Source organism: Hevea brasiliensis, chromosome 4 (assembly GCF_030052815.1).
Source record: "Hevea brasiliensis isolate MT/VB/25A 57/8 chromosome 4, ASM3005281v1, whole genome shotgun sequence".
NCBI classification, from domain to species: domain Eukaryota; kingdom Viridiplantae; phylum Streptophyta; class Magnoliopsida; order Malpighiales; family Euphorbiaceae; genus Hevea; species Hevea brasiliensis.
In genome coordinates this window covers 110,371,446-110,397,079 of record NC_079496.1, presented here as the reverse complement: position 1 = coordinate 110,397,079, position 25,634 = coordinate 110,371,446, and the positions used below count along the sequence as shown (strand labels likewise).

General features: G+C 34.4%; 2 protein-coding genes across 4 annotated transcripts; one reads left to right on the top strand and one right to left on the bottom strand.

The window, feature by feature from the left end:
• The first annotated feature begins 4,129 nt into the window (after positions 1 to 4,129).
• Positions 4,130 to 8,273, top strand: LOC110672731 (eukaryotic translation initiation factor 3 subunit K). Of its 2 annotated transcripts, XM_021835587.2 has the most exons (8): positions 4,133 to 4,503; positions 5,811 to 5,867; positions 6,037 to 6,087; positions 6,186 to 6,248; positions 6,558 to 6,608; positions 6,684 to 6,750; positions 7,227 to 7,309; positions 7,867 to 8,273. In XM_021835587.2, exons 1-8 carry the CDS (start codon positions 4,351 to 4,353, stop codon positions 8,068 to 8,070), a joined length of 729 nt encoding a protein of 242 aa, XP_021691279.2. In that variant the 5' UTR covers positions 4,133 to 4,350; the 3' UTR covers positions 8,071 to 8,273. The 2 variants fall into 2 exon arrangements, with proteins under 2 accessions (XP_021691280.2, XP_021691279.2); XM_021835588.2 differs by lacking the exons at positions 6,037 to 6,087; positions 6,186 to 6,248 and having other exon boundaries at positions 4,130 to 4,503.
• A 426-nt stretch (positions 8,274 to 8,699) lies between these two features.
• On the bottom strand, positions 8,700 to 21,269 carry LOC110672730 (phosphoinositide phosphatase SAC3). Of its 2 annotated transcripts, none has more exons than XM_021835585.2 (16): positions 20,603 to 21,269; positions 19,800 to 20,004; positions 19,547 to 19,712; positions 18,736 to 18,958; positions 18,110 to 18,186; positions 16,973 to 17,160; positions 16,799 to 16,896; positions 16,432 to 16,565; positions 16,192 to 16,320; positions 13,602 to 13,968; positions 12,973 to 13,094; positions 12,469 to 12,582; positions 11,911 to 12,102; positions 10,649 to 10,819; positions 9,865 to 9,976; positions 8,700 to 9,354 (listed from the first exon to the last, which is right to left on the bottom strand). In XM_021835585.2, exons 1-16 carry the CDS (start codon positions 20,720 to 20,722, stop codon positions 9,235 to 9,237), a joined length of 2,538 nt encoding a protein of 845 aa, XP_021691277.2. In that variant the 5' UTR covers positions 20,723 to 21,269; the 3' UTR covers positions 8,700 to 9,234. The 2 variants fall into 2 exon arrangements, with proteins under 2 accessions (XP_021691277.2, XP_021691278.2); XM_021835586.2 differs by having other exon boundaries at positions 11,911 to 12,087; positions 20,603 to 21,264.
• Positions 21,270 to 25,634: the final 4,365 nt, after the last annotated feature.

Sequence of the window (25,634 nt, the reverse complement as noted above, 5' to 3'; positions counted from 1 at the left end):
CCGCACTGTGCACAAGGTGCAAAGAAGGATCCTAAACCAGACCTAGAACTATTGTATCCCGAACTGTGACCACTGCTGAATCTGTACCTTGGTCTGAATCCTCGAGATTTGTGTCTAAATCCACTCCCCTTATTCCTGCTTCTTCCTCTGTAATTAGTTTGGCCACCACTATCCGTAGTACCCATGTGGGGAACACCTGAAGAACCCTCTGCTCTATTTTTCTTTGCCCTTCCACTGTCATCCACAGCATAGCTAATCTCAATATGTCTGGCTCGATCAACTACCACATCAAAAGACTAATCAGACATCATGGCCAGGTTTGCATACCTCCTGTCAAGCCCCTTTAGGAATCTCTTCACCTTCATAGTTTCTGTAGCTACTGCTGTAGGGGCATACCTACTCAGTTCCAGAAATTCTGTAGCATATTCATCTACAGACCTGCCATTCTGTCTTAAGGCCTCAAAGGCCCACTGCTTTTGATCTCTGAAACTTTCTGGTACAAACCGGTTGATGAACAGTTCCACAAACTGAGTCTACGACAAACCCTCTATCCGAGGTAATATGTAGTCATTCATCCATTGTCTAAGCATAGACCTCATGACATGCTGTACACACTCAATAAGTCTTCTGTCAGTCAACTGTAATTCTATTCCTGCCTATCTGCAGGAATCCAAAAATCGATAGGCACCATCTGACACATCATAAGTACCAGGCACTAACTTCTTGAAATTGATTATCTGTTTGTAAGGTTCCCCTCTTGGTGCGGTGGACTGCTGTTGCTGGGGAGGGTGGACCATATACTGTGCCATCATATCGATGGTTCTCTACAAACCAGCTAGAGTAGCTGCCATTGGGTCTATGGGACCCTGTGCCATAAAAGACTAATCCTGAACTGGTGGTAACTGCTCTTCTACTTGAGCAGCTTTAGGCCTCTTACCCCGCCTCCTCGGAGCAGGCGCCTCATCCCGTGCTGACACCTCGTCAGGCACATCTGGTTCTGGTGCAGTGGCAGCTCTCCTGCTTCTACGCATTTTCCTGAAATTCAGCAGCATTAGCCCACAAAATTTCAAAACGGCATGTTGTATAACTCTATAGACTCATATTTACACACAATATATGAAGCAAAAACTAGAAGCAAAGATGACAATGCAAGACGAATGTGGACCCTATTTTCCGCATGTGACTCCTATTAGACTCTTCCCAACACTTTAGACAATTTTTTTCCCTTTGAATCTGGAGCCTAAGCTCTGATACCACATTTGTCACGACCCAACCTATGGGCCGAACCGGCACTAGGACCTGGGCCAGCCTAAAGCCCCTGAGGCCCGTAGTAAGCCTAACTATTCCTTAACCCAACTCTAAGGTCCATTTGGGCCCAATTTCAAGAATTCAACCGGATAGAGTCCGACCATAAAATGGACCTTTCAACGGGGAGTTTTTGACTCACCCGACCTGTAAAAACAATATGTGATCAATTGGGGAGCTCAGCTCACTCTCCATATACTCAAATGTCATAAAAATAAATGGGAGCTCAGCTTCCTCATTCAGTCCATCAACATGCATAAAATAATAAGTTTACAGGTCCAAAATAATAATTTTTATAGACCCAAATTAAATAAATATTTCTAACACATGCGAAAATTCTAGAGTTAACAGGTTTATACAAACATTAATAAACGACCTAAGAGGGAGAAAAGCAGGTTAACCTCAAAAATATCCTCCTGTGGCCTGGAAAAAAATATTGAACAGGAGTGAGCGTTCGACTCAGAGAGTAAAATATCAATTTTAACTATAATCTCTATAACTATCTAAAACTAATGCACCCTGTAAAGTGAAATGCAACATTAGCAATATTTTCACATCATAACAGCAAATAGGTAATTTGGAGCACTCACATACCTGATAACGTCAAACAATACATATATGGGAGCCGATCCCCTATATAGCTCTCTTAATCCAACCTGTGCTAGCGAAGAACTCAGCTCAGACTTCCACTTAATAACCAAATCGGGGTCCTAGAGAAGAACTCAAGCCGTGTCTACCCCGAAGGATCAAGTCCCAGCGAAGATCTCAAGCCGTGTCTACCCGTCCTATCCATAGCCAACACCACATCACACGCACGCCAATGCACGCACACTGCTCCAAATTACCACAATAACATATATGGCACTTTAACAGTTGTGAATGCAACATAAAACGTGCCTAGAGTTTAACTACATAGATATATACATATAAGTGATGCATGGGCATACTTGAACATATAACAATATCGAAATTACAATTAAATTTAATATTTTACTCACAGACTTGATAAATGGTCACCGTGGTGGTCAAGGAGGAAGAAAGTCATTCCGCAAATTGATAATTTTATTATAATTATTTAATAAATTTGACTCAATACCAACTAAGAAAAGACCAAATACGTCATAAGTCGTGCCGAAAATCTGGTAGAGTCTCCCCTATACCTAGGACCTACCCAACCTGCAAATGGGTTAAAAACACACTTCTATATTCACCAACCATACACCCACAACTCAATCATATCACACAGCCCCTCCTGGGCCCATCCAAACAGTCATCAATCACAATATGTAAAATTACAGTTTAATCCTTATAATTAACCCTTTTTGCAAAAACCACCCAAATAAACTCTAAAAATTCTAAAACTTTGCTTCGCGGGCCTTAGCAATATTATTAGGCTAATGCAAAAAGAATCATAATTTTCTGACCTACCACGAATATTTTATAGATTTTTAATTCCATTTAAGCACTAAAAAATTACGAAAAAGTAAGGTTCCGGTTTACCTATGCCGATTCCGACTCTGGAGACGCGCTCGAGACGTCTGACAATAGTGGGGTAGCCAAAATCCTGATCCAATTCCGAGACTTTTTTAGTAGCCGGTCTGTCTGGCCAGAAATTCACAGACCCGAACAAATGTCGAATTTCTGTGAATCGAAGGTACCTACACGAAGCCCATAACACGGAGGTTAGTATAAAATTTTTACGGAATTTTCTAAGCTCATTTAATGCTCGGAAAAACACTATGAAGTTCCGTGGGACCCACCGAAAACAGTGTCGAAAAAATTTAAAATTTATATCGCCGCGAAGCTCTTGACGAGTGGAGCGCTCTGATATTCTCGGTTTTCTCGTGGGGTTCACAGTTTGTGAGAAATCTAGCCCAAAATTCAAAATAGGATAAAACTTCTCGGACAAAAATTGGACAAATCGCTCGATGGATTTCGGTGTTTTTGGTATCTATGGAAAGCTCTCAAGGTGTAGATGGGTTTAGATATAAGACCCGGCCCAATCGGTGGCCGGATCGGGAAGACCGAAGACGGCTGCAAGGCCCCCTTCGCACGACGCTTCCCCAAGATTCCAGCGCACGGTGGAGAAGGCTAGGCGCGCAGGTGGGAGGTGAGGGTGAGGGTGAGGGAGGAGAGAGAAAACGGGAGAGAGAGAGAGAGAGAGAGAGGAAGGAGAACGCGCGCGGGAAGAGGAAAAGAAGAAGAAGAAGAAGAAGAAGAAGAAGGAGCCGGCTCGATTCAGTCGGTCCGATCAGATCAAGTTCGATTCAGCCGGCTCGATTCGGTCATTCCGATCCGATCAAGTTCGATTCAGAATGTAAAATTTTGAATTTTTACTCTGCCTTGAGATAAAAAATGAGACCCAAAAATTTCAAAAAAATTCTAGAAAATTCAGAAAAATTCGTAGACTCCAAATATATTTTTAGTTTTGCCACGTGGTCTTTAAATTAATTTTTAAAAATCATCAAAATTTTATATTTTCGAAAAATCGAATCCGATTTCTAAAACCCGAAAAATTTCAAATAATTTTTTAAAATTTAAATAAAACAAAATATTAATATTTATCCATAAAATGATAAATTTAAAAATTAGGAGTATTACAATAGTAATATTTTTTTAAATATAAAAATTAATTAATTTTAAATTAAAAGATTAAATACTTTAATAAAAATAAAATATAAAAATTAAATAATATATTTTTTTAAAATATAAATATTAAATAATTAATTTTGTTAAATACTATAGTTAAATATTATTTTTTCCTTTTCAATACGAGTTAAAAAGAGACTGAGCGGGCGAGGGCCATATGTGTCTTTTTAGTTGATCAATGTTAACGTCTTTGCCCTAAAAACCACTGCGAGACTGTGATGACAGATTGAAGCTAAAGGCCTAAAGGCTAACGCCCTTCTAGCTCTCTCTTTCCGGTGCGCGCAGCTAAAGGTTGAAACTGAGGAATTAGGATCGAGGAGTGCATATTGAGCGAAGAATACCAGAGAAAACCCATTACTCAAAAGTGCCTAAAGGCATACAAGAAAAAAAGTTAAAATGGGAAGGGAGAGAGATGCTCAAAAGCCGCAGCAACAGCAACAGCAACAGCAACAGCAACAGCAAGTCTCCTTCACCGTCGAACAGCTCGTAGCCGTCAATCCTTACAATCCAGACATCCTTCCAGATCTCGAAAACTATGTTAACGAGCAGGTTTCTGTCTATATCTCTTTCAATGGTGGCTTAATTATTGATCGTGATTGGTTCATTCCATTTCAATTTGATAAAATTCTTATATGGGTTTGTTAATTGATGCTTAAGTTGCTTTCTATTTGTCGTTTGGTTTCTGAGAAAATGAAAGAAAATCAAAAGTGAAATTCAAAAAATAACAATTAATTTTTATGGACTAAGTTGGGTTTTTGTTCTATGTACGTATCAAGCTATGAAAATTTTAAGTTGCAAAAATGACAAGAATTAAGATTTTTTTTTTTTTTTTTTGTAATTGTAATACATTTTTCTCGCCAATTTACAGAGTGGTGCTTGCTCATTTCAGTGTGCTTCCTGATTTTGTCTCAATTCTTTTTCCCTATTTGGAATGTTTGTTGTTTGATCTTGATATTTGCTCTTAAAGCCTCCCTTGCTGAATTTTGGTGCTCTGTGGAGTTGCTTTTGCATCGAAAGATGCAGATACTGGTTCCCTGGCTAGTAGGCTGAAGATGAGGTTTCACTTTTTGGCTGATATCGGTTTTGATATATCTGTGAGCCTGAGCTCTGAAGTTCTTTTTGTCCAATCTTCAAACTTCAATCCCTATCGCTGATTCTACCTACTGATGGGTGGCACTGTTAACCAAACAAATGAGATTGTTCGATTTTTATGCTTGAGCCTTGTAAAGTTTAGCAAATTGCATCATGGAGGCTGCAATTTAATAAAATCGAGAATACTTTCATGTCTTCATTTTTTTAAAGTTCACCGAAGATAAACAAAAAATTCCTTGACATAAAGGAGTAAGACAGTAGGGATGGCCACCTGGATAGTGTGATGGGAACACTGAAAAGCACTCAGGATAGAAAACCAAGAAAATTTACAATTATAATACCCCATAGAAGATATGTAAATAAAAGCTTTATCCATTATAGGTAATAGTTACAAATCATAATAACCATTTTTATAAGGCATACAGAAAAATTGAAATAGGTGAAAAACACCATATGAAGTCATAACCAATCAAGTTATGTGAATTTGTTTATCATTTGTCTAGTTGTGAATATATAAAATATAAGGTGGAACAACCTCAATGAATTGGAGGTATGATAGAGCAGCAAAATAATAAAACAAACAATGAAAATTTCAGAAATACAAATAGAAAAAGGAAAGCAAAAGCCTAATTCCCATAATTTTTACAATTGAAGAGGTTAGTGCCTGTGGCTTGAAGCTTGGGGACTCTATTCATGTGTTTGTTGTTATTGCAATTTACCTGTTTACCAAAATTGCCAAGATTAAAAGGATTTTTTTGTATCAGGTTTCATCACAAACATACAGTCTGGATGCAAATCTATGCCTTCTTCGCCTCTATCAGGTTTTTTTTTTTTTCCCCTCATTAAAGCAATACAATTTTTCTATTTGGTTCCGTTCATTTGCATCCTTTACTCATTTTTGGGGTGTTATTGGTACATTTAACTTCAGTTAGACATTAAATGAGTAGATGCCTTACTGAGTATTAGGATGCATTATGTTTCTTGTTGCAGTTTGAACCAGAGCGACTGAGCACCCAAATTGTTGCTCGCATTTTGGTTAAGGTCTGGTTAAGCCTTTGCGTAAAATGCCTTTAAATGCTTTTGCAGCTCAGTGGCCTAAGATATCTTTCTAATATTTGTTTTGGCTTTCTTTTTACCAGGCACTAATGGCAATGCCAGCTCCAGATTTTAGTCTATGTCTATTTTTGATTCCTGAACGAGTGGTATCATTCTGTTAATTTGTCCTTACTTTTGGCACATTCATATGCATTCATTTAGTCATTCCAAAGGCATTTTCCACAACGAGTACTATAGTTTATTCAGTGTATGGATGTGGATTAATGCAAATGTGCACTTGTGTGGTTGGTTGAGGGGTGTGGAGAGCTTGGAAGGGGAAGTATTTTTGGGTTTACGTTGCCAATTTGTCATTCTGAAAAGTTTTCCAGTTTTGAGCTGGTGTTAAGAGTTCAATTGTTTACTTTGTCAATATTGTTACTATACCTGATATGCATCTGCCCTCTTTTGTCTTTCAGCAAATGGAGGAACAGTTCAAGACGTTGATAGTTCTCTCACATTATTTGGAGGTCTGTCTCTCCTGTGTTGGTAAATGTATGTGGTAAATAGAAAATAGAAACTTACAAATACTTCTTCATTTGCAGACAGGGAGGTTCTGCCAATTCTGGGATGAAGCAGCTAAGAGTCGCCACATAGTTGAAGCAGTGCCAGGTAAAAAAATGAACTGTGATAGCTGCTGCTGCTCTCACTGCATACATCTTCATGGTTGCTGTTGTACAATTGGACATATCATGTTCAAGGATTAATGTTTTGGAGAATGATTATTATATTTCTATAGATTACAGAAGGTTGAATTTTAAGGGAAATTTGACAAGGTTTTAAGAATTTGATAGTTATATGGCATTGGGGCTTAATCATATTTACAATGGAATACCTTTGGCACATAGATCAGACCATTCATTTGGCTGGTGTGATTTCTACTTAATATTGATCCAGGTTAGAGTGTTCACTACAGTTGTTTATTAATGCATTATATAGTGAATTAAGGAGTATAACTTACCTTGCTGTTGCTTTCATTTCATTCTTGGAATTATACAGTTGCTATAATTGACATTGTCCTGCATTGTCTGTTTTGTTTTGAGTGTATGTGTAAATATGATTGTGGCTTACAAGAGGACAAAGTGCAGGTTTTGAGCTAGCAATCCAATCATATGCTATTCATCTGCTTTCCTTGACTTATCAAAAGGTTCCCCGGTCTGTGCTGGCTGAGGTATGCTTCAACTTCACATATATGATGTGTATCCATTCTGTATGATACTATGATACCCATTTTATGGTTGGTTTGTTAGCATCACATGCTGGCAGAAGGTCTTGTTGAGATTTGCTGAAAATGAGTTGGTTAACTTTGTGTGTTCGAACAAAAATTAAATAACAGGATGTAGGTTCAAAGGCATGGGCTTTGGTAAATGATATCTCTGATATTTTCAAAGAGAGTTGTTGCATATTGGAATATGTTTTTCCTTTCATTGGTTATGCCCTATGGTTTAAATTTGATCAAAATCTGTTGGTTTTTTAATGGAAATCAGAGGCAATCAAAGAAAAGAAAAAAAAAAAAAAAACAACACGCAAGGCTTTTATAGTCAGATGTGATTATTTCATTAATTGAAGCTTTTGCAGCTACTAAATCAATAATTTCAACAAAATCAAATAGGATCATGATGCATCCACTTCTCTTTTTCATTTAATCAGTGAGATTTTTATATGCATGTCAGTTAATAGATATATTATCTATGCGAAACCTCTTACTTTAAGCATCATATGTAACAGGCTATCAACATTGAAGGTCTGTCCTTGGACAAATTCCTTGAACAGCAGATAACCAATTGTGGTTGGAGTGTAGAGAAAGGGCATGTTAAGGGCCAACTCATTGTTCTACCCAGCAATGAATTTAACCATCCTGAGCTGAAGAAAAATACTGCAGATAGTATACCATTAGAGCATATCACTCGAATCTTCCCCATTCTTGGCTGAACTTTGTAGGGGTAGGATTATTTGAATTTGTTCTCTGTTTTCAGCAGTTGCTTTGGGTTCTGTTACTCGCCAATATTCAGTTGTGCTTAGGGGCTGCAGTAACCTCTTCTGTTCTTATATATAAGATCAAGTCCAAACACTGTAGCAGAATTGAGAAACCTGATGATTCAATTGTTTCAATTCACCTCGAAATTTTGCACTAACACATAGTTCTGTTTTTTTCATTTTTTCTTCTCGCTTTTTTTTTTTAATGGTACAAACATGCCCCTAGTTTTAATTCCAGAGGATGAAAAGCAGAGTCGAAGGTACCTGAGATGGTAAATGCCCAAGCCAACCACCAGGCTGAAATAATATTTACCCTGGTAGTAGTTTGATTAATCAACGAGACTGCAATAAACTTTGAATGTTAATATAAATGCTTTATCTTTTTCTAAATAATAATAATACTAATAATGAAAAAGATGGTCACATAAATGGTCTAGTTAACTGAGGAGAAAGAGAAGTATTTCGAGCTCTGGCTTTTATTAAATAATAAACAGCTTTAAGCGAAAATTACAGGATTGGGGTTTCCAAAATTTTAAAAAGAATGCCATCATCATCCTACTCGCATCCCAAACATGCAACTAATCTCGTAGAAATTTGACTGGTAAGCTTAATATGAGTCCTATAGTTGCAGATCTTTCCTCCAAACAGTTAATTGTTAGTATCACACCTGAGATGACCACAGATAAACATGAAGAGAATTCATAAAGAATCAATAACCTGAAATTCATCTAAAAGTGGAGCTCAAAGAGCAGCGAAATATATTTACAAGATTCAAACATAGGAAGCCCATGTACTAGTAGAAGGAATGAGAAAAGGAGGAGCTCCAAAAAGAATTTTGTTTTTAAACTGTTGGCTATTTACTCTTTATACTTTGGTATCAGATACCATCGAGGTTTCGACGATGCAATCAATGCTGTCAGTCACACGAGGATTTCTTCTTGGATGCATTTTCAAGGGTTCCCAATTCATCTGCCTCTTTTATCCCTTCAGTCTGGCCATCTCCCCTTGGTCTAGCTATCCTTAGTAACCTCTCTATATTAATAGATCAGCATCTTTAGAGCATGTTTGAGTCGCTTGAGGGAAATAATAAATTAATTCAGGGGCAAAGAGAGCTAAACTTCAATGGCAGAGTGTCTCTCCACAGTTTACCCATTGCACAAAGCTATCTGAGAATTCCTCGAGGACATCGGAATTCTGTGAATTTCCATAGGATAACTCCATTTCTGTCTCCTGCCTTACCTACAGAACATAAAAACAAAATAAGGTCATATTAACATGTCAAATAGCTTGATTGAATTTTCTAAATAGTGAAGCACATAAACCATGCAATACCAATCAACTTTCATTACTGGTTATATTCTGTCCCAATTAACTTTTTGGACCTAATGATCATCAAAACCAAATATTGAAGCTAACAAACTGCTTGCAAATTGAAAAACAGAATACTGCTTGTCCCAAAAACTGAACAAAGATTATAAAGCCTACCTAAATGGTTCTTATATTAAAATGATTTCAGCCATCAGCCCGTTACTCAAATAGTCCACAACCAAACATATGCACTTTCAGGTTAGATGGAAGTAAGCAACTGTCAATAGAGTTCACTTTCATTACTGGTTTTCATCATTTTATTCCAAGTACCAGCAAAATTTGCATCATTCACAGTGCTTTTTTTTTTTTTTTTACTAAACATCAGTTAGTTGATAAAGAACAGCATGAGAAGTGCTGCCTGCACAGTTATAAGGTGCTAACCTTCATGCTGGATCCATATTCACTAGTGGATGGGGTCGTTTCACTCATTATTCCATTGACAACATTTTCAGATGACATCCCAGCAATTGGTGAGCTTGTAAGCAATGATGACCTGCAAAAGTTTGTAAGATGATCAGGAAATAAGAATTTCCCTCGATACAATCAACAGAGCAACAACAATCTCTGTGTTTATCATTGACCCTTCAATAAACCGTGAACGAAATGCAAGAACTATTTATGATCTGCTCAACTACGGATTCAGAGCTTCCTCTAGCTTCAAAATCCTTAACAGACCATGTTCTGACAGGAAATGCATATTTATAGCCAGAACATGTGAGGTGGAGAAAATAAAAACAAATTCAAATAAACATTGACTAGCTACAGTAAATTGCTTTTAGAGAGATAGTTAAACGAAAGAACTCCTTAAAAGCCTTTGTAGTCATTATTTTGATTACTCTTGAATATTGTTTCCATTACTCCTTAGAAGCATTACACATTTCCAAGGATTTAACCCAAAATCGTTTAGAATGAAGAAAGATAATCCATATAGCCAACCCCAAATTCTTGGAATAAAGGCTTAGTTTAGTTGAGTTGAGTATTGTTTCCATTTAAGGCATGATAGTACATAACTTAAGTCTTCCTTGCACAAAGCCCCATTTTTCAATATTTAAACCTTCCTAGAAGTACCATGCAGGTATATTTAAAGTTCAGGCAGTTTCTTCTGTGGCTTCCAGAAAACTTCAGAGACGTGGTTATTACTTCCTTGAAAAGCAATGGAAAATACCTCTCAAATGGCTCTTCTTCACATGAATTTCCCGAGGAAGACAACCAGTCCAAGTCAACAAAGTTTGAACAATTAAACGTATCTTCAGAGAAGTAAATATGATCACTTCCCAGGTACAGCTCTCTTTCCACATCCCCAAAGAGATGTCTGCGAGGCATTGAAGGAGTGTAACTGCACGAAGAAATTTAATGCTTAATGAGCAGAATTAAAGGGAATTTCTATGGAACATCAGTAATTAGTATCACAGGCAGCAAGCATCCACCCAGTACAAGTAGTGGCACACGGAGGCAATAAACTAGCACAATAAGTCTATTGACTAATCATGAGAATGGGAAATAAACAAAACAAACAACTACAGAGAGAAGAAGAGAGTCTTCAACAAGTCAGAATATCTGTAACAAAATGCTATAATGCAAGTGAAAGATATGAACATGACACAAGTAAAGGTCATTCGTGGTATGCTTAGCGATTTCCGAGGATATATTTCCACTTTGCCAAAAAATGAATATACAAAGACTCTCATGAGTGGAACCAAATTCATTATATGAAAGTGAAAAGGAGAATAACTTAATATGATGGAATTTTACGAATGTTTCATGTTAGAAGAAGATTATATTGATGAAGAAAGAAGAGAAACAAATTAGAGGATATCTGTCTCTTAAAGAAGACAGAAAAGCACACTAGAAAAACATAACTAATCAGGGAAAACACTTAATCTCATTGAATATCAGCAAAAAAAAAAAAAAAAAAAAAAAAAAAAAAGCTCCTTAAAGCAATTAAATATAAAAGAAGCCAGAAAAACTATTCTACCCCCCAGCAATTGCAAAGCGATGTATTGATTCTCGAATATCAGAGCATCTTTCCTACAAAATACAATACATTATAGGAAAAACATTTCAATAATCTCCAAGGATACTTGTCCTTCCAAAATCTGTACATTTAATTTTTACGAATCTCTTTATTTCGTCCAATTTAATCAGCTTTCCCTGACAATGCTAAATAAATGATTACAAACAAAAAGGCAGAACAAGAACAGAGTTGACAACTATCTTTACAAAAAAACTTGCAACATTTGACTGAAAGAAAGCACAAAACAAGGGAAAAGCTACAATTGTACATGCATGATGGCAGATTTCCCATCTTCCATATCCTAAAGGCGTACCCACAGAGTAAATAAGGCCATTATTAAAAAGAGATAAAGGCACAGCATGAAGCCAATTGAACCAATTTATACAAAAAAGGCAAAAGTGAAGCAAGAAAACCTTGAAAATGCTATATCACTTTCACATGTAGATATCTCAGGGGATGACTCCGAAAGGACATTGCTTTCCCCTTCCCATTGATTTGGCAAAGCTGAAGCAGAAATTTTCTCCTCCTTGACATTCTTGGGTGACATAGGTGAGCGGCTTTCATGAAGAATATTTCCATCTGACAAGGACCTTTTGAAAAATGACCTAAATGTGAAGAACTTTACAGTCAAAAGATAAGCTGCAGCTACAAATATTTTACTTGCAATAGAGAAAGGAAAATTATTAGAAGATGAAAAATACATCCAGAAGATTAAATCCCAGCCTCCAGATAATGAAGAAAATTTGAAAGGCATAAAATGGAGGTAAAAAGGGAAAAAAAGGAAAGAAATAATGGTGAAAACCTCAATAATATATAATAGAAGTTAGAGATCAATGTGTGGTCTTGTATCATCATAAAGGGCTTTTTCCCAGGAAGAGTCAAGCAATGAATGAAGAAGAAATATATTTTTATGCATTTAATTCCCCAGGAGTAACATGTATATCTCAAAGCTTTGTCAGCCAGTAATTTACCTTCTATCTTGATCCACATATGTTTGCCCATTCCTTCCCACACTGTAAAGCTGGTCTGAATTCAATTCCCAGAGTGCAGGTTTACCCAGTTGTGGCAGGAAGTGCCCCAAGAATCTGCTCAAATTGTCAATATAAAAGGGGTTAAAAAAAGGTCATATATTAATAGAATAATTGCAGAAACTGCTCAAGGATTATTGCACAGAGTAAATAAAGAAATATAATTATATCATATCAGAGCCCACCAATGGTTCCCTCTGACCATTATTATTATTATTATTATTATTATTATTATTATTATTATTATTAAAAGTAGAAGAAAGAGGAGGAGGATAATAAGCTACATTATTTCCAACAATAAAAAGGCCAGCTTTTGAAATTACAAGTCTTAGGCTGATGGAATGACCCAAAGTCAAACTCATGACGACAAAACTCATAGGCAGCTTAGGAGTTATCAATGAGAGCTCTTGTTTTGCTCCAAATAAAACAATACAAAGCACAACTTACACATTAATTGCATCTTGTTTCTCCGCATCCATGTATGCATTGCTGTAATAGCGTTGAAGAGTTCTGAAGAACTCCTGGGACTGGATTGCTGCTTTCCAATGACCCCTTCTCTGAGAGAATATCTATATGGCATCAAGAGTTCAAAAATTTCAGAATGAAGACTCATTAAGAACTAAGGTGATGGGCTGGTGGCTAGGATGATGCTTAGAAGTATCAAGTAAAGGAGATTTAAAAATGGATGCAAAATTAGCAACCAAAATTAAACCAACAGTCCTAAGTTTACTATCAATCCCCAAGCATAGATAATTTTTTAGGCAGAATAGAAGCATTAGTTCGTTAAAATTCTCTCTCTCTCTCTGAGTTACAAAAATTTTATCAACTCCCCATACTCTGACCACCAGATTAGACTGTCAAACTCTGTTTTACAAAAAAGCCTACATCAAAAGATACAAGGTAAAGGATGAAAGCAATCAATTTACAGAAGAAGACTAACAAGATATTAAAATTGTTAATATTCTGGCTTATGTTAGAATAACCCTAAAGCGGGTCAAATAGAGGCAAATAATTCATATAGATCACCAAATTGGGATTAAGGTTTACTTAGGTTGAGTTGGGTGTGTCATAATCACCTTATTATGTGCAGCTGACCCACCATATTGATGTGCTAAAGTGTCACCCATCCTTTCATAAAATCCCATCAATTCATCAGCTAAAGGTGCACCAAGGTCTATCTTTGGGGTGTCTATAAATCCTAATGCGTGAAGTTGCTGTCCAAGTGCAGCCAACCCATATGCATATTGTGCAACATTTGTGCGATCGAGACAGTCTATGCAATTGGTCCTGAGCACACCTTGCTGGAACATTGGAGGCTTGATAGAATGATTTCCATTAGCAAAACCATTACCTCCACTAAATGGCCTTTCTACATCATTGGCATCCTCATCACCATCATTGCTGCATGTATTCTGGGGAGATAGGTGGCCATTCTCAGTATTCCTGTATTATACTCAGCATACCAAACATGGCACATTAGAAAATGGTTAAAACCTTACTAAGAAATAAACTTAAAAACTAATAACGCAAATCTCATCATAATATTCAAATATAAAAGGAGATCTAAGGGTGAATGACTGAACAAAATTTTAGCTGATGAAATTGGTTTTTTTTTTTTTTTGGGTTTATTCGGTTCAGTTCAATTTTAATTTATCGCAAAATCAGTCAATTTGGTTCTGTTCAGCTGTGAAAATTAGAAGTCCAATATGACCGAGCAATCAAAATAACATATATATGAAATGGTGCTGTTTTACATTGAATAGAAGTCCTCTTAGATTGTCAAACGTCCATGGTCTCCTGATCTCCTCTCTTTCGAAATTGCAAACCCTAATCTCATATGCTCTTTCTTTGGTCACACCATGGTGTCATCCCACCCACCTGTCACTGTTCTGGCCCACCCAGTTTTCTTGCCGTCATTGCTTCTCAGTTCTCAATGATCCACCTTGTCTCTCCAACATTGCTTATTACCCATCCACCTTATCTCAACACACCTCATTCTCCTCTTGCTCTAGCATGTCATGCTTCCCCTCACTCCATTAACCAAGGTGAGAATGGGTTGCTGGGCATCAAATATTGTAAAGGCAATGTTTGTTAAATTTATTGTTGTTCAGTTCTTGATTTGTGGCTGTAAGGATTCCATAGAGATTTTTGAGAGATGCTTTCTACGAAAGGATGATTACAAGTCTTGCTATAGGTGTTCCCAAGAGCCATATTCAATTTCATTAGAATTTATCTTCATATATATTATATGTTTGTGGTGTTGCGTGTGCAAGGGAAAGAAAAATCAATTTTGATGTATGTCTTCTGTAATTCCTGAATGTGATGACGAATGTGTCTCTACTCTCAGGGATTTTCTTGTTTCAAAGTTCTTTTGAACAAATTTTTTTTGGTTATTTTTTTAAAGCAATGAACTGTCAGTCTCTTTTTTATTATTTGCAGTGCTTGTATAATTTTTCTTAGTAGTTCTAGTAATGATCTGAGAGATATTCTTATTCTGTTCTTTTTTTTTTTTTTTTGCCCCCCTTCCTCTAGAACCAAACTAGACAACATACCGAACCATTTTGATTCAGTTATTTCCGTTTTACCATTTTATTTGGTTCAGTTCTGTCTTATTCAGTGTAGTCAAAATCGCTTGCTAAAGTGCACTAACAAATAGAAAAGTGTTTTCACATATGCTAAGCAAAGTGCGTTTAGTGAAGCGAGGGCTTTTTTGCGCTTAAAGTGCAAAAAAAAAAAAAAAGGGCAAAAGCTCAAAGAGTGTCAACTTCAAAGCCAACCTTGAAAGATGTTAAGACAGATTAGATGAAGATTTGATGGAAATGTATTTTCTTTTGGGATGAGGATAAAAATGTTGAGAACTTTGATGGGAAATCTAGTGAAGACCTCTAAGTTATGATTATGATTATGAATGCTAAAAACTTTTGGATGTTTGTTGATTTCTCAACGGTTTAAATTTTATATGGAGGATTGTATTTTCCATGCATATTATATTATTAGTTCGTTTTTAATAATTTTGCACTTCCTTCAATGAAGCAAGTGCTTTTTTTGCACTTTGCGCTTTAAGCAATGGGGTGATGTATCACTTTGAGTGCGCGGTCTTATTTCCATATCATTTAGTTATTTTGGTTTAAAAAGGGGTAAAAACCAACCAAATACTTACTCTTAAGGAGATCTCCTCAAGCATTCACTACACAAATGTAGCAATTTTAGTGCCCAGTCTAATAGAACATGAAAAATAGCCTAATTTCACTGGACTGAAAAAAGAAAGCTGGGAGAGTGAGCATGCAAGCAAACATAGAAACACACATGCACAAATGAACATGCACATGCAGAATCAAGACACAACAGTGTAAAATGTACAGCCTTAAATCTTTTTTAGGAAGTACCTTTTAGATACCAATGTTACCATTAACCCACAAGGTAAATTAAATTAATTAAAAAAAAAAAGAGATACTTGAGATTACAGGACTCAATTACCCCTGTAATCATGATACATTAGAGACTACATATTGGGCAAGTGGTAAGTAATAAAACAGAACAAAACAAATATTGCATAGCTAATAGCATTTTCTCATAATTCAAGTTATGACTACTACTAACAACTACTGAGTCATAAAATGTCATGAATGACACAGAAAGTTTCAGAAATTTCATGAACCAACTTACACAAAGGAAGGCCAATTTGTACACCCTTCAGTTCTCAAGGCTGGGGTTACTTGACAGTAAAAGAAACTTGTCCATGTCAAAGCATACGCAGCCACTTTGCCCAGAAGTAACAGAACATTTGTTGCTTTGCTGAGAGGCAATAAAAAAAGACGCAAGTCACTTGCAGTAAGAATAAGCTTTTCGAAAGGTCATAAAATTAGCAATTTTGGCAAAAAATATTACACATTCACACACACATACCTTCGAGTATGCTTGTGTAGATCCCAGTGAAGGAACCTTAAACGGTTCTCCTCAGACAAGTCTTTATTAATATAATCGATGGCATTAGCAAACTCTGCACGAAGAATTGACTCTCGAGGCTTCTTCTCCTGCGTCTGTTGATTGGAAAATAGCAATATCAAGCAAGGATGAGACAATAAAAGGAACTCTGATAATAACAGCTCACATTAAAGAAACAGCACAAATGCCATCATTTTCTGGTGGTAATAATATTTTCTAAAGATTTGTTTTTGTTTAACATGAGTTCAAGACATATGACGCAGCAATAAAGAAGAACCAGAACAAAGTAAGGGGAGAGATGGGCTGCTGAACCAAATAAGAAAATTACCTTGATAAGGTTCAAAATAATGATAGGATTTCCATATCTCTTGACAAGATTTTCAAAATGTAGTCTGGTTGCTTCATAATTTTGGTCCTTCCTTGACACTGAGTGAGACAAGAAGTTGTGTAAAAATAAAATATAAAACGTAATACCATGAATCCCACAAGTGCAAAGACATACATATAATATCTGGTTTGAGATTCAAACGCGAGGTTTCCTGCGACCAAAATAGTGGGATAGAACCACGGTTTTGGACAACAGAACTTATTTGGATGGGAAAACCTTCAGGAACATCCTCAAATACAATCTGCTCCGTCTCAACATCATTAGCCACCCTGCCCTTCTCATTTACACCACGTTTCAAGTACCTACGTTAAAAGGCACAAGTAAAGATGTCAGAGAATAAGTATACTTACTGTGAGACTACAAACAAATATTCAACTTCTAGACAATCAAAGATCTCCAATATTAATTACACATTCCAAATAAAGTTAATTGAAAAATCCAAGTTGAGATTACTATTATTATTATTATTGTTGTTGTTGTTGTTGTTGTTGCTCAGGAATATGTACTCAACTACAGTATACATTAACAAAATATTTCAAGCCAATGCAATCTCAAGCAACTAGCTCTGCATTCCCATTAGCATCATCATACATGAACTAAACTGAATGGTTGGACCAACAAACAGAGAGGTCCTGATTGGACCACCTGCACTCAAAAGGTGGTCAAAAACATGACCCAGCCACTTTTTCTAATAACTTACAGCTCATTTTAACCTGGCAAATTCAATATGGGTTTCATTCTTTTTCCCCCCACACACAGTCCTTTGGGTCTTTAACCATGAGAAATCCTAAAATTCACATCTGACAATTTTTTAATCCTTTATGCTGTTATTCCTTTATTTAAAAGGGCTAAGTCTTGGCAGACATAGGGCTGCATGAAGGAATAATTTTTCTTTGGTCTTTGAGAAATCATGTCCTCAAAAACCTCTGGCTGTCAATTGGCAAGTTGGCATTTCAATAGAGTAACTTCACATTTATAATTCTTTTTTTTTATGATTATATGAATAAAAGATAATTACTTTAGTGTACAAAATTCAAAGTAATTTATAAGTTAAGTTGCATAGTACAATGTGTTTTGTATTTGTTTTATCTAGTTAATGCAATGATTGTTATATTTTCAACTTCTTGGTATTTCCAGCCCTAGATCAGTTAGACTGCTGGTTCAACAACTGGCCCATGTTCTGAAAGCACACAAAACATTTTGTGCTAAGAACAAATGCCTTAGAAAGAAAAAATAAATGTGTTTCCTTACCTGGTACCAGCATAATGGCGGGAGCGTCTTGCAATAAGGGTAAGTTTGAAATCCCGTCCGGATATAGAAAATGTAGCCTACATTCATACAGCATGAAGCCATTAGTTAAAATATGAAGCTAGTGGAAGGACCAAATAACTCTGTATAAATGGGTAAAAAGAAGTGAAGAAGGTCTGAGCCAATATGATTTGATATATTAAAACTGGTCATTTTCATTTTAACTGATAACCCCACAAACAATATCATAAAGACATAAACCACTTTTTTGGTCACCATAAACAACTTATTTTGAAACAAAAATAGCCTGAAAAGAACTATTATTTTTAAATAAGCATAATAACTGTATATTTTCAAATTTTTCATGTTAAACAGTATTTTTCATGTTAAAAATTGCATGGGAATAACACAAATTCTCAGAATAAGATAAATGAATTAAAAATGAAAGTAATTTTACATTAATAAACTCATGATTTAGCAAAATCACACTACTTAGCACATAACCCCACCTAGTACATGCAAATAGACAAACTACCAAAAAAAGTGAGCTAGCAACAAAAGCTATTAAGCCAACAAGGATAAAAACTACATAGACTAGTTAACTTATCTTCAAAACACCCATTACACACCTGTTTGAAGAAGCCATACACTAATGCAACAGTCCATAATGTATTTTGAAGGTGATTTCGTATTCCACGGGTTAAGAACTCATTCCATACAAACATTGTCTCATAAAGGACATGTCCTGTTTCTTTATTACACAAGTTCTTTTGAAGACTACGCATAACATGGTATGAGTAGCTAAAAAAGAAGTCCTTTGTCAGGTCCACCGTGCATAGGAACTTCTTGTATCTAAGTCATTAACAAAATAAAGATAATCAAATTCACATTTAAAAAATCACAGAAAAAACAAATCCAAAAACTCTTGGCAGGAAAAAAAAAAACACTAATGAACTACCATAGAAATAAAGTATTTTTATTCCCCTAAGCCTAGTCATCCAATATCCACGAAAACCCTTATAAAATAACAATTATCAAAAGCATCAAGATTCTCTACCTACCTAAAATGAAGAATTCCAGCAGCACAACATGAGAGAAAGAGAGAGAGAGAGAGAGAGATTAAATTGAGAAATTAATTTGATAATTAAACGCTGCTGACTTCAGGCAAAAACCGTTCCTCTAAATGTGTATTGACAAAATTATCACATTAGAACTTGTAATCATAATGTGCACAAGTATTCTGATGATGAGAAAAGATGTAATGAGTTAATTACATGTTCCATAAAGACTAAAAGAAGTGTAGAGAAAAAAAAAGAATTGCTCATTGAACAACCATTTCTGCTAAAAACAATGTCGAAAGCATCTTTTCTGAGAACTATTTGTAGTTTTCTCCACAAGTACAATTGTGAAGTACATTTACATGCAGAATGGACTAAAGACCTGTTCTCATTCTTAGAATTAGTCATTTGGGACTGAACAGAAGAATTTGGAAGTGGAATCATCTCGCTTTTGGAGACTGCATAAACATTATGACCACATATTGCACCAATCTGTCTTCTTTTTGTAATCAGCAGCATGTAGTATGGCCCCAGAAATTTGATAAAGCCTAAAACCAGAAAACCATAATGAATATAGTGATAGCATTGATAATGTCAAAGGTTGAAAAAGAAAATGCAAACCAAGAACCGCATACCAACAATTCCATAACAAGTTGTGACAAACTTTAGCCCACCAGTGGCATTGTTTCCTTCATGTATTCTCCTCAACAGATCAGAACATTCACTCTCTGTATATGTAGTAGAATCTTCACGAATATTTAACTCAGATGGGTCCTGCCGGTCAATCTTTAGCACTCTCCAATATGTCCTACTCTTATCCCTCCCTATCATGTAAAATTTCTGAGGCACAAAGTATAGCAAAGAAACATATATTTATGAATGAGTGTACACATCACCCAAAAATGGCGAGGCATGATAAATGCAGTTAGAATGATATATGTTGTTAAACAAATCAAAGTACCACATCTACAGAAATTCTTGCACTTTAAATAGCAAAACCTCAACTAGTCATTCCAAAAATGGTAAAAAGTTAAATCTTGTGCAAAAGAAACCAGGGCCATTTTAATGTGATGTGCTTGAAAATATGGGTTTAGTCAATTGATTGGATCCTCTACAGCATAAAAAATTCTTGCAACCACATGGCATTCAATCACTGAAATTTGATATTTCAGTAAATATGCAGTACTGTCACCGAATTTAATAGATAGAACACAAGGGTAACAATTCCAAAACTTGTATTATCATAGCAATGAACCAGAGACGCCCAAACACTAATCCAAAAGCTACCAACAACTAAGCAGGAAAAGAAAAACCCAACAACTAAAAGCAATTAGCAAGCATTACAACACTGGCAATTAGAACAGTATCATTTCAAACAAAATTTAGCTTAAAAAAATCAAAGAGATATTGTCTCAATAAGATCAAATGACAATAATACCGATTGAGTCTCGTAGAGCCTGAATTTCTGCAGATAGACTTGCTCAGGACGGGGCAGCTCATCATGAATGATATTAGGATTAGGAGAGGTGGAGGGGCACCCATTCTCCATCGATGCCATCCCACTTGTCTCTCTAACTCTCAAAATATATTAGTTTCCTAGTTCAATTAGATCTCTCCCTCCCCGAGCCACTGGCTTAGGGAATTTATCACAAGGGCATGTAAAAACTTCATAAAAAAAAATCAACAACCAAAAAAAAAAATTAAATTTCAGAATCGCATCCCTTGCATATAATGGAGCTTGGCTGCTTCAAATACAACATTATCAATCTTCTCTATTCCAGCTCCTTCTTCCCTTCCATTTACCACCAAACAAACACTCCTCAATTCTGATCTCTCTAATCAAATCAATCAATGATTAGCTTCACGACTAATATTACAGAATGAGAGAAATTGAAAATGGAATCCATATATGAATGGAAGGAGAAGGAGAAGAAGAAGAAGATCAGCTTAGAAAGAAAATGAGATTTTGGGAGGTTTGGAGGAAATATGGTTTTTTTTTATTAATTTTTATTTTATTTTTCCTTCCTTTCTCTTCTAAGGCACAGCTAATTATTGATGATGTTATTGTTTGTGTGTTCTTTTAGCTTTGATTTGTGTTGTTTGTTGTTTCAAGAAATAAATATAAAAAAAATAAAATAAAAATTAAAAAAAAAAAAAAAAAAAAAAGAAGAGAAAGAAAGAAAGAAGTTCAGATCCAAAGAACTCCATCCACACATTACCTTGTATGTCACACACACTACTGTTTATTTTTATTTGCCCTAAATTTTTAAAATATTTCACAACATTTTTATAAATATTATATAATAATCTTAATTTTTAATAAATAAAATTCAAAAAACATCATAATTATATTTTATAAGAATTAAAATATATCACAAAAATATTTATATAAATTAAGATGTATCATGAGATATTTTAAAATTAACTTAAAGCTTTGTTATACCTTATAATTATTAAAGAAATTTAATTTAATCTATTTTTAATTTTTTATCTAATTAAATTTAAAAGTTTCAAACTCAATTTAACTAAAATTTAAAAAAATTAAGAAATTAAATTTCTTTATTTTTTAATTTAAATTAAGAAATTTAATTAAAATTAAAAAATTAAAATTCTTAATTTTTTATTTAAATTAAGAAATTTAATTTATAAATTTTAATTTTTTAGACTAAATTAAATATAAAACTTTTGAGTTATTTTATATAAAAAATTAAAAATAAATTAAATTAAAAATTTTTAATAAATACAAGCACTAAATTAAATAATTTATCAACTAAAAGTTCAAAGCGTAACAAAATAAGTATAACAATTTAATGCGTAATTGCAGCCATAGATGTTGACGTTTACGGTAGTTTAGAACAAATAAAACCTTTTTTTGAGGAATAAATAAATCATTAGTATGACAATAAGCTTTTCAATTTTTAAACCTTTTTACATTTAGTTCATGCCAATTGCTAAAAAGGTGGATAAATTATAGATATTAATATATTCTTCTCTATACTTTTTTAAAATTTAAATAACTGAATTTTAAAATTTAAATTCATTAATTAATTGATTCCTTAATTTAAAATTTTGTTTTCTTTAATTAAAGTAAGAGTAAAATGTTATTCAGTCCTTAAAAATTAGCAAAATTAATAAATGAGTTTTTATATTTTCATTATTTAAAAAAAAAATAAATTTGCAAAAAGTATTTATTTTTTAAAAAAATTATTTCCAATATTTAATTAAATAATTTCATTGAATAGTCATTCGGTTTGTAATTCAATGATAAGCGTAGTTAGTTAAGAATTGAAAATGAAACCATTCAATTAATAAGTGAATTAATTGATAAATTGGACTGCAAAATTTTAAAAATTTATACAGTGACATAAAAAATAGTGCAAATTTTAATTGTCAAATATAAATATGCTATATTATATAGTTTTAATTTCTTATATTATCTTTGCTAGTAGCCTAATACCATAAGCAAGAAGACCATGTTTAGTGAAAAAAAAAATTGAAAATTGAATCTCCAATAATTAAAATGTATCCAATCCTAGTTGGATACGCCAACTCCGTATTGAGATTAAATATTGTCTTTGTTACTGAGGAACATTATTGAATAATGAATTATTCATGCAATAACCTAAATTTTAAAAATATAAATTTTATATTTTTATATGATATTTAAATATTATTTTAATAGTATCTAACTAATTTATAATTTTTGTAAAACTTTCATTTATATATTTTTAATGTTATTTTTAAACATATTTTATAAATTATTTAATAGTCAAATTTTAATTGAAATGATTAGTTTTAAAAATTAATATTAAATCAATTAATAAGATATATTATTACATTATTATTAACCTTGGTTCTAAGATTTAATTTAATTGTTATTAATTTGATTATTATTATTATTATTAATATTATTAATTGTATTTTCTTTATTATTTAATCATACATATATTTGTATTTTGGGGACCATTTGAATATATCCAAAAAGTTTAGAGACTGAAAGTGTAATTAAAATATTAAAAAAAACACTAGAATTTTCAAAACAGTAGACCTCCCCCCCTTTCTCTCTCCCCAACCTCGCTCTCTCTCTCTCACTTTCTCCCTCTCGTTTTCCCTTCCGATCAGCCAGCAACAGCGCCGGCGAGGCACCGACGGGTTCCCCCACACCCAATCGACCACTAGACGACAGTGTCTCACAGCGACAGGCGAGAGAGAGAGAGAGAGAGAGAGAGAGAGAGAGAGAGAGAGAGGAAAGAGAATCAAAGTTCAAGGCCATTTTCTAGCTGTTCCGGCCATCCTCTGGCGACACCATCAGTCCAGATCGATGCCCCTCAGCCCAAGGAAGTGTTTTTTACTAATGGTAGCTCCTGTGGTCGCTGGATTCACACAAAACGAGGAAGATAAGGAAATGGGTCTTTTTCAAGCTTTTCGATTAGATTTCGGCCTTGTTTAAGTGCGATCGGATCGACGATAGCTCACCGGCACTCGAGATCGAGTTTTCAGCTCAGTCTAAGTGTCTGGCGGGCTGTCCCATAAAGAGTCATGTTTACAGTTATTTCCAGCATTTTCAGACATTCTGGACATTTTTAAGGTAGTAGAATTTGCAAAGGTAGAAATTGTGTAGTTTTTACCTTGGCTATGCTAACTGATATATCTATAAAATATTCATGACTTAGTAAAATTGAGTGAAATAAATTTAATCAATATAAAGATGATATAGAGGACCTCCAAGAATATTTTTATAATTTTTGAAGTACTAAAAATAAATATTTAGACTATTAAGGAGTTAGGGACCCGAACTAGAGTTTGAAGGGATGGACCTAAATTATGATTCATATAGGCCCTGGATAGGCATTGTAAATATTGTTCTGGGCCTGAGACCCTGTGTGTTGCTGTTATTACATTTTTCTTGTAGGTGGGTTAGTCCAATTATAGGGGAGACTCTTCCGAAATTTCAGCAAATTCTTAAGAAATTATTCTTATTTCTTTGATTAAATTAATTAATTAATTCTATCAGTAAATTTGATAGAGGTCAATGTGTCTGTCTAGGTAATCGGTACCGATTAGCCTTTCTTTTCCTTCTAGCCAGACCAACTGCAATCGGGTAGACCAGTCGGTGAGTTTGATATTGATTATTTTTGTAATTTCAATATTAATTATATACATATGGCATATTCGTAATGTTATAAATATTTAATTATGTACATATATAGTTAATATATTAGAGGTATTTTGATTGCTGCATATTTATTTATTATTATTTATTTGTGATTGCCACCCTTAGGATAATTTAGAGCTCTGTATGTGTGTTGGCGTGAGTATAGTATGAATGTGGACTTGGGTAGGATGTGTATTTATGGCTGGAGCTTGACTCGCTGGGATCCGATCCTTATATATGGATAAGTCGGGGTGAGTACGGCTTTGAGTTGATCTCGCTGACCCTCGCACTTGGATTACTAAGCGAAAGTTCGGCTTAAATTGACCTCACTGACAAGTATTTGATTAAGAGAGCTGTATAGGAGATCAGCTTATATATATATATATATATATATATATATTTATGTGATACACTGGGTATGTGAGTAGCTTCAAATTAGCTTCTCGTATGAATATTGGGTGAATTATTTATTTTATGTGTTGGATGTGCATTTCAGGATAGGATTGCACTAGTTTTAGATAGTTACAGAAATTGCACCTATAATCAATATCTAAACTCTCTGAGTCGAACACTCATTCTTGTTCAAACATTTTTCCCAGGTTGCAGAATGAGCGAGTTTATTTCTTCAAGTTTAATCTGCATTTTCCTCATAAGTTGTGCTTCTTAGTTTAATAATTTATTGTGTCTATTTATTTATTTGTTTAATAACTAGAGCTCCGCTGTGACATTGGTTTATGTATATATTGTATTAATAATAAAAATTTTATAACATTAAATAGTTTGTACATAATGGATATCAGGGTTGAGCTGAGCTCTCCTAACTTTGGTTTCCTAATAGAAATATGTTTCAATTGGCCCAAAATAAATTTATAACGTTTTATTTTATTTTTGTTTGCAAGTTGGGAATAGTGAGACTTACTACGGGCCTCAGGAGCTTTATGCTGGCCCAGGTCCTAGTATCAGTTCAGCCCGTGAAATTGGGTCGTGACAATTCAAATTTAAGATTGGTAATTCTTTATCCTCGAGCCATAAACATATTGTGTGTCACACCTTACCCCTCCAAAAGACATAACATGATCCCGTAGTATACTTAATAAATTACCGAACTTCGCTTACCGATAACCCATTAATTATACTACAAGGGATTTTAAAGAAACTCTATTTCCTTTTAAAAGTGGTGAGCAATTTTGACAGGTATTAAAAACTTTTAATTTAAGTTAAACCACATATCAAATTTTCAATTAATTTAAAGTTTCTGCAAATTTTATAAAAATTTCGGTAAAGTGCCATCTATAATTGGAAAAAACCAATTCTT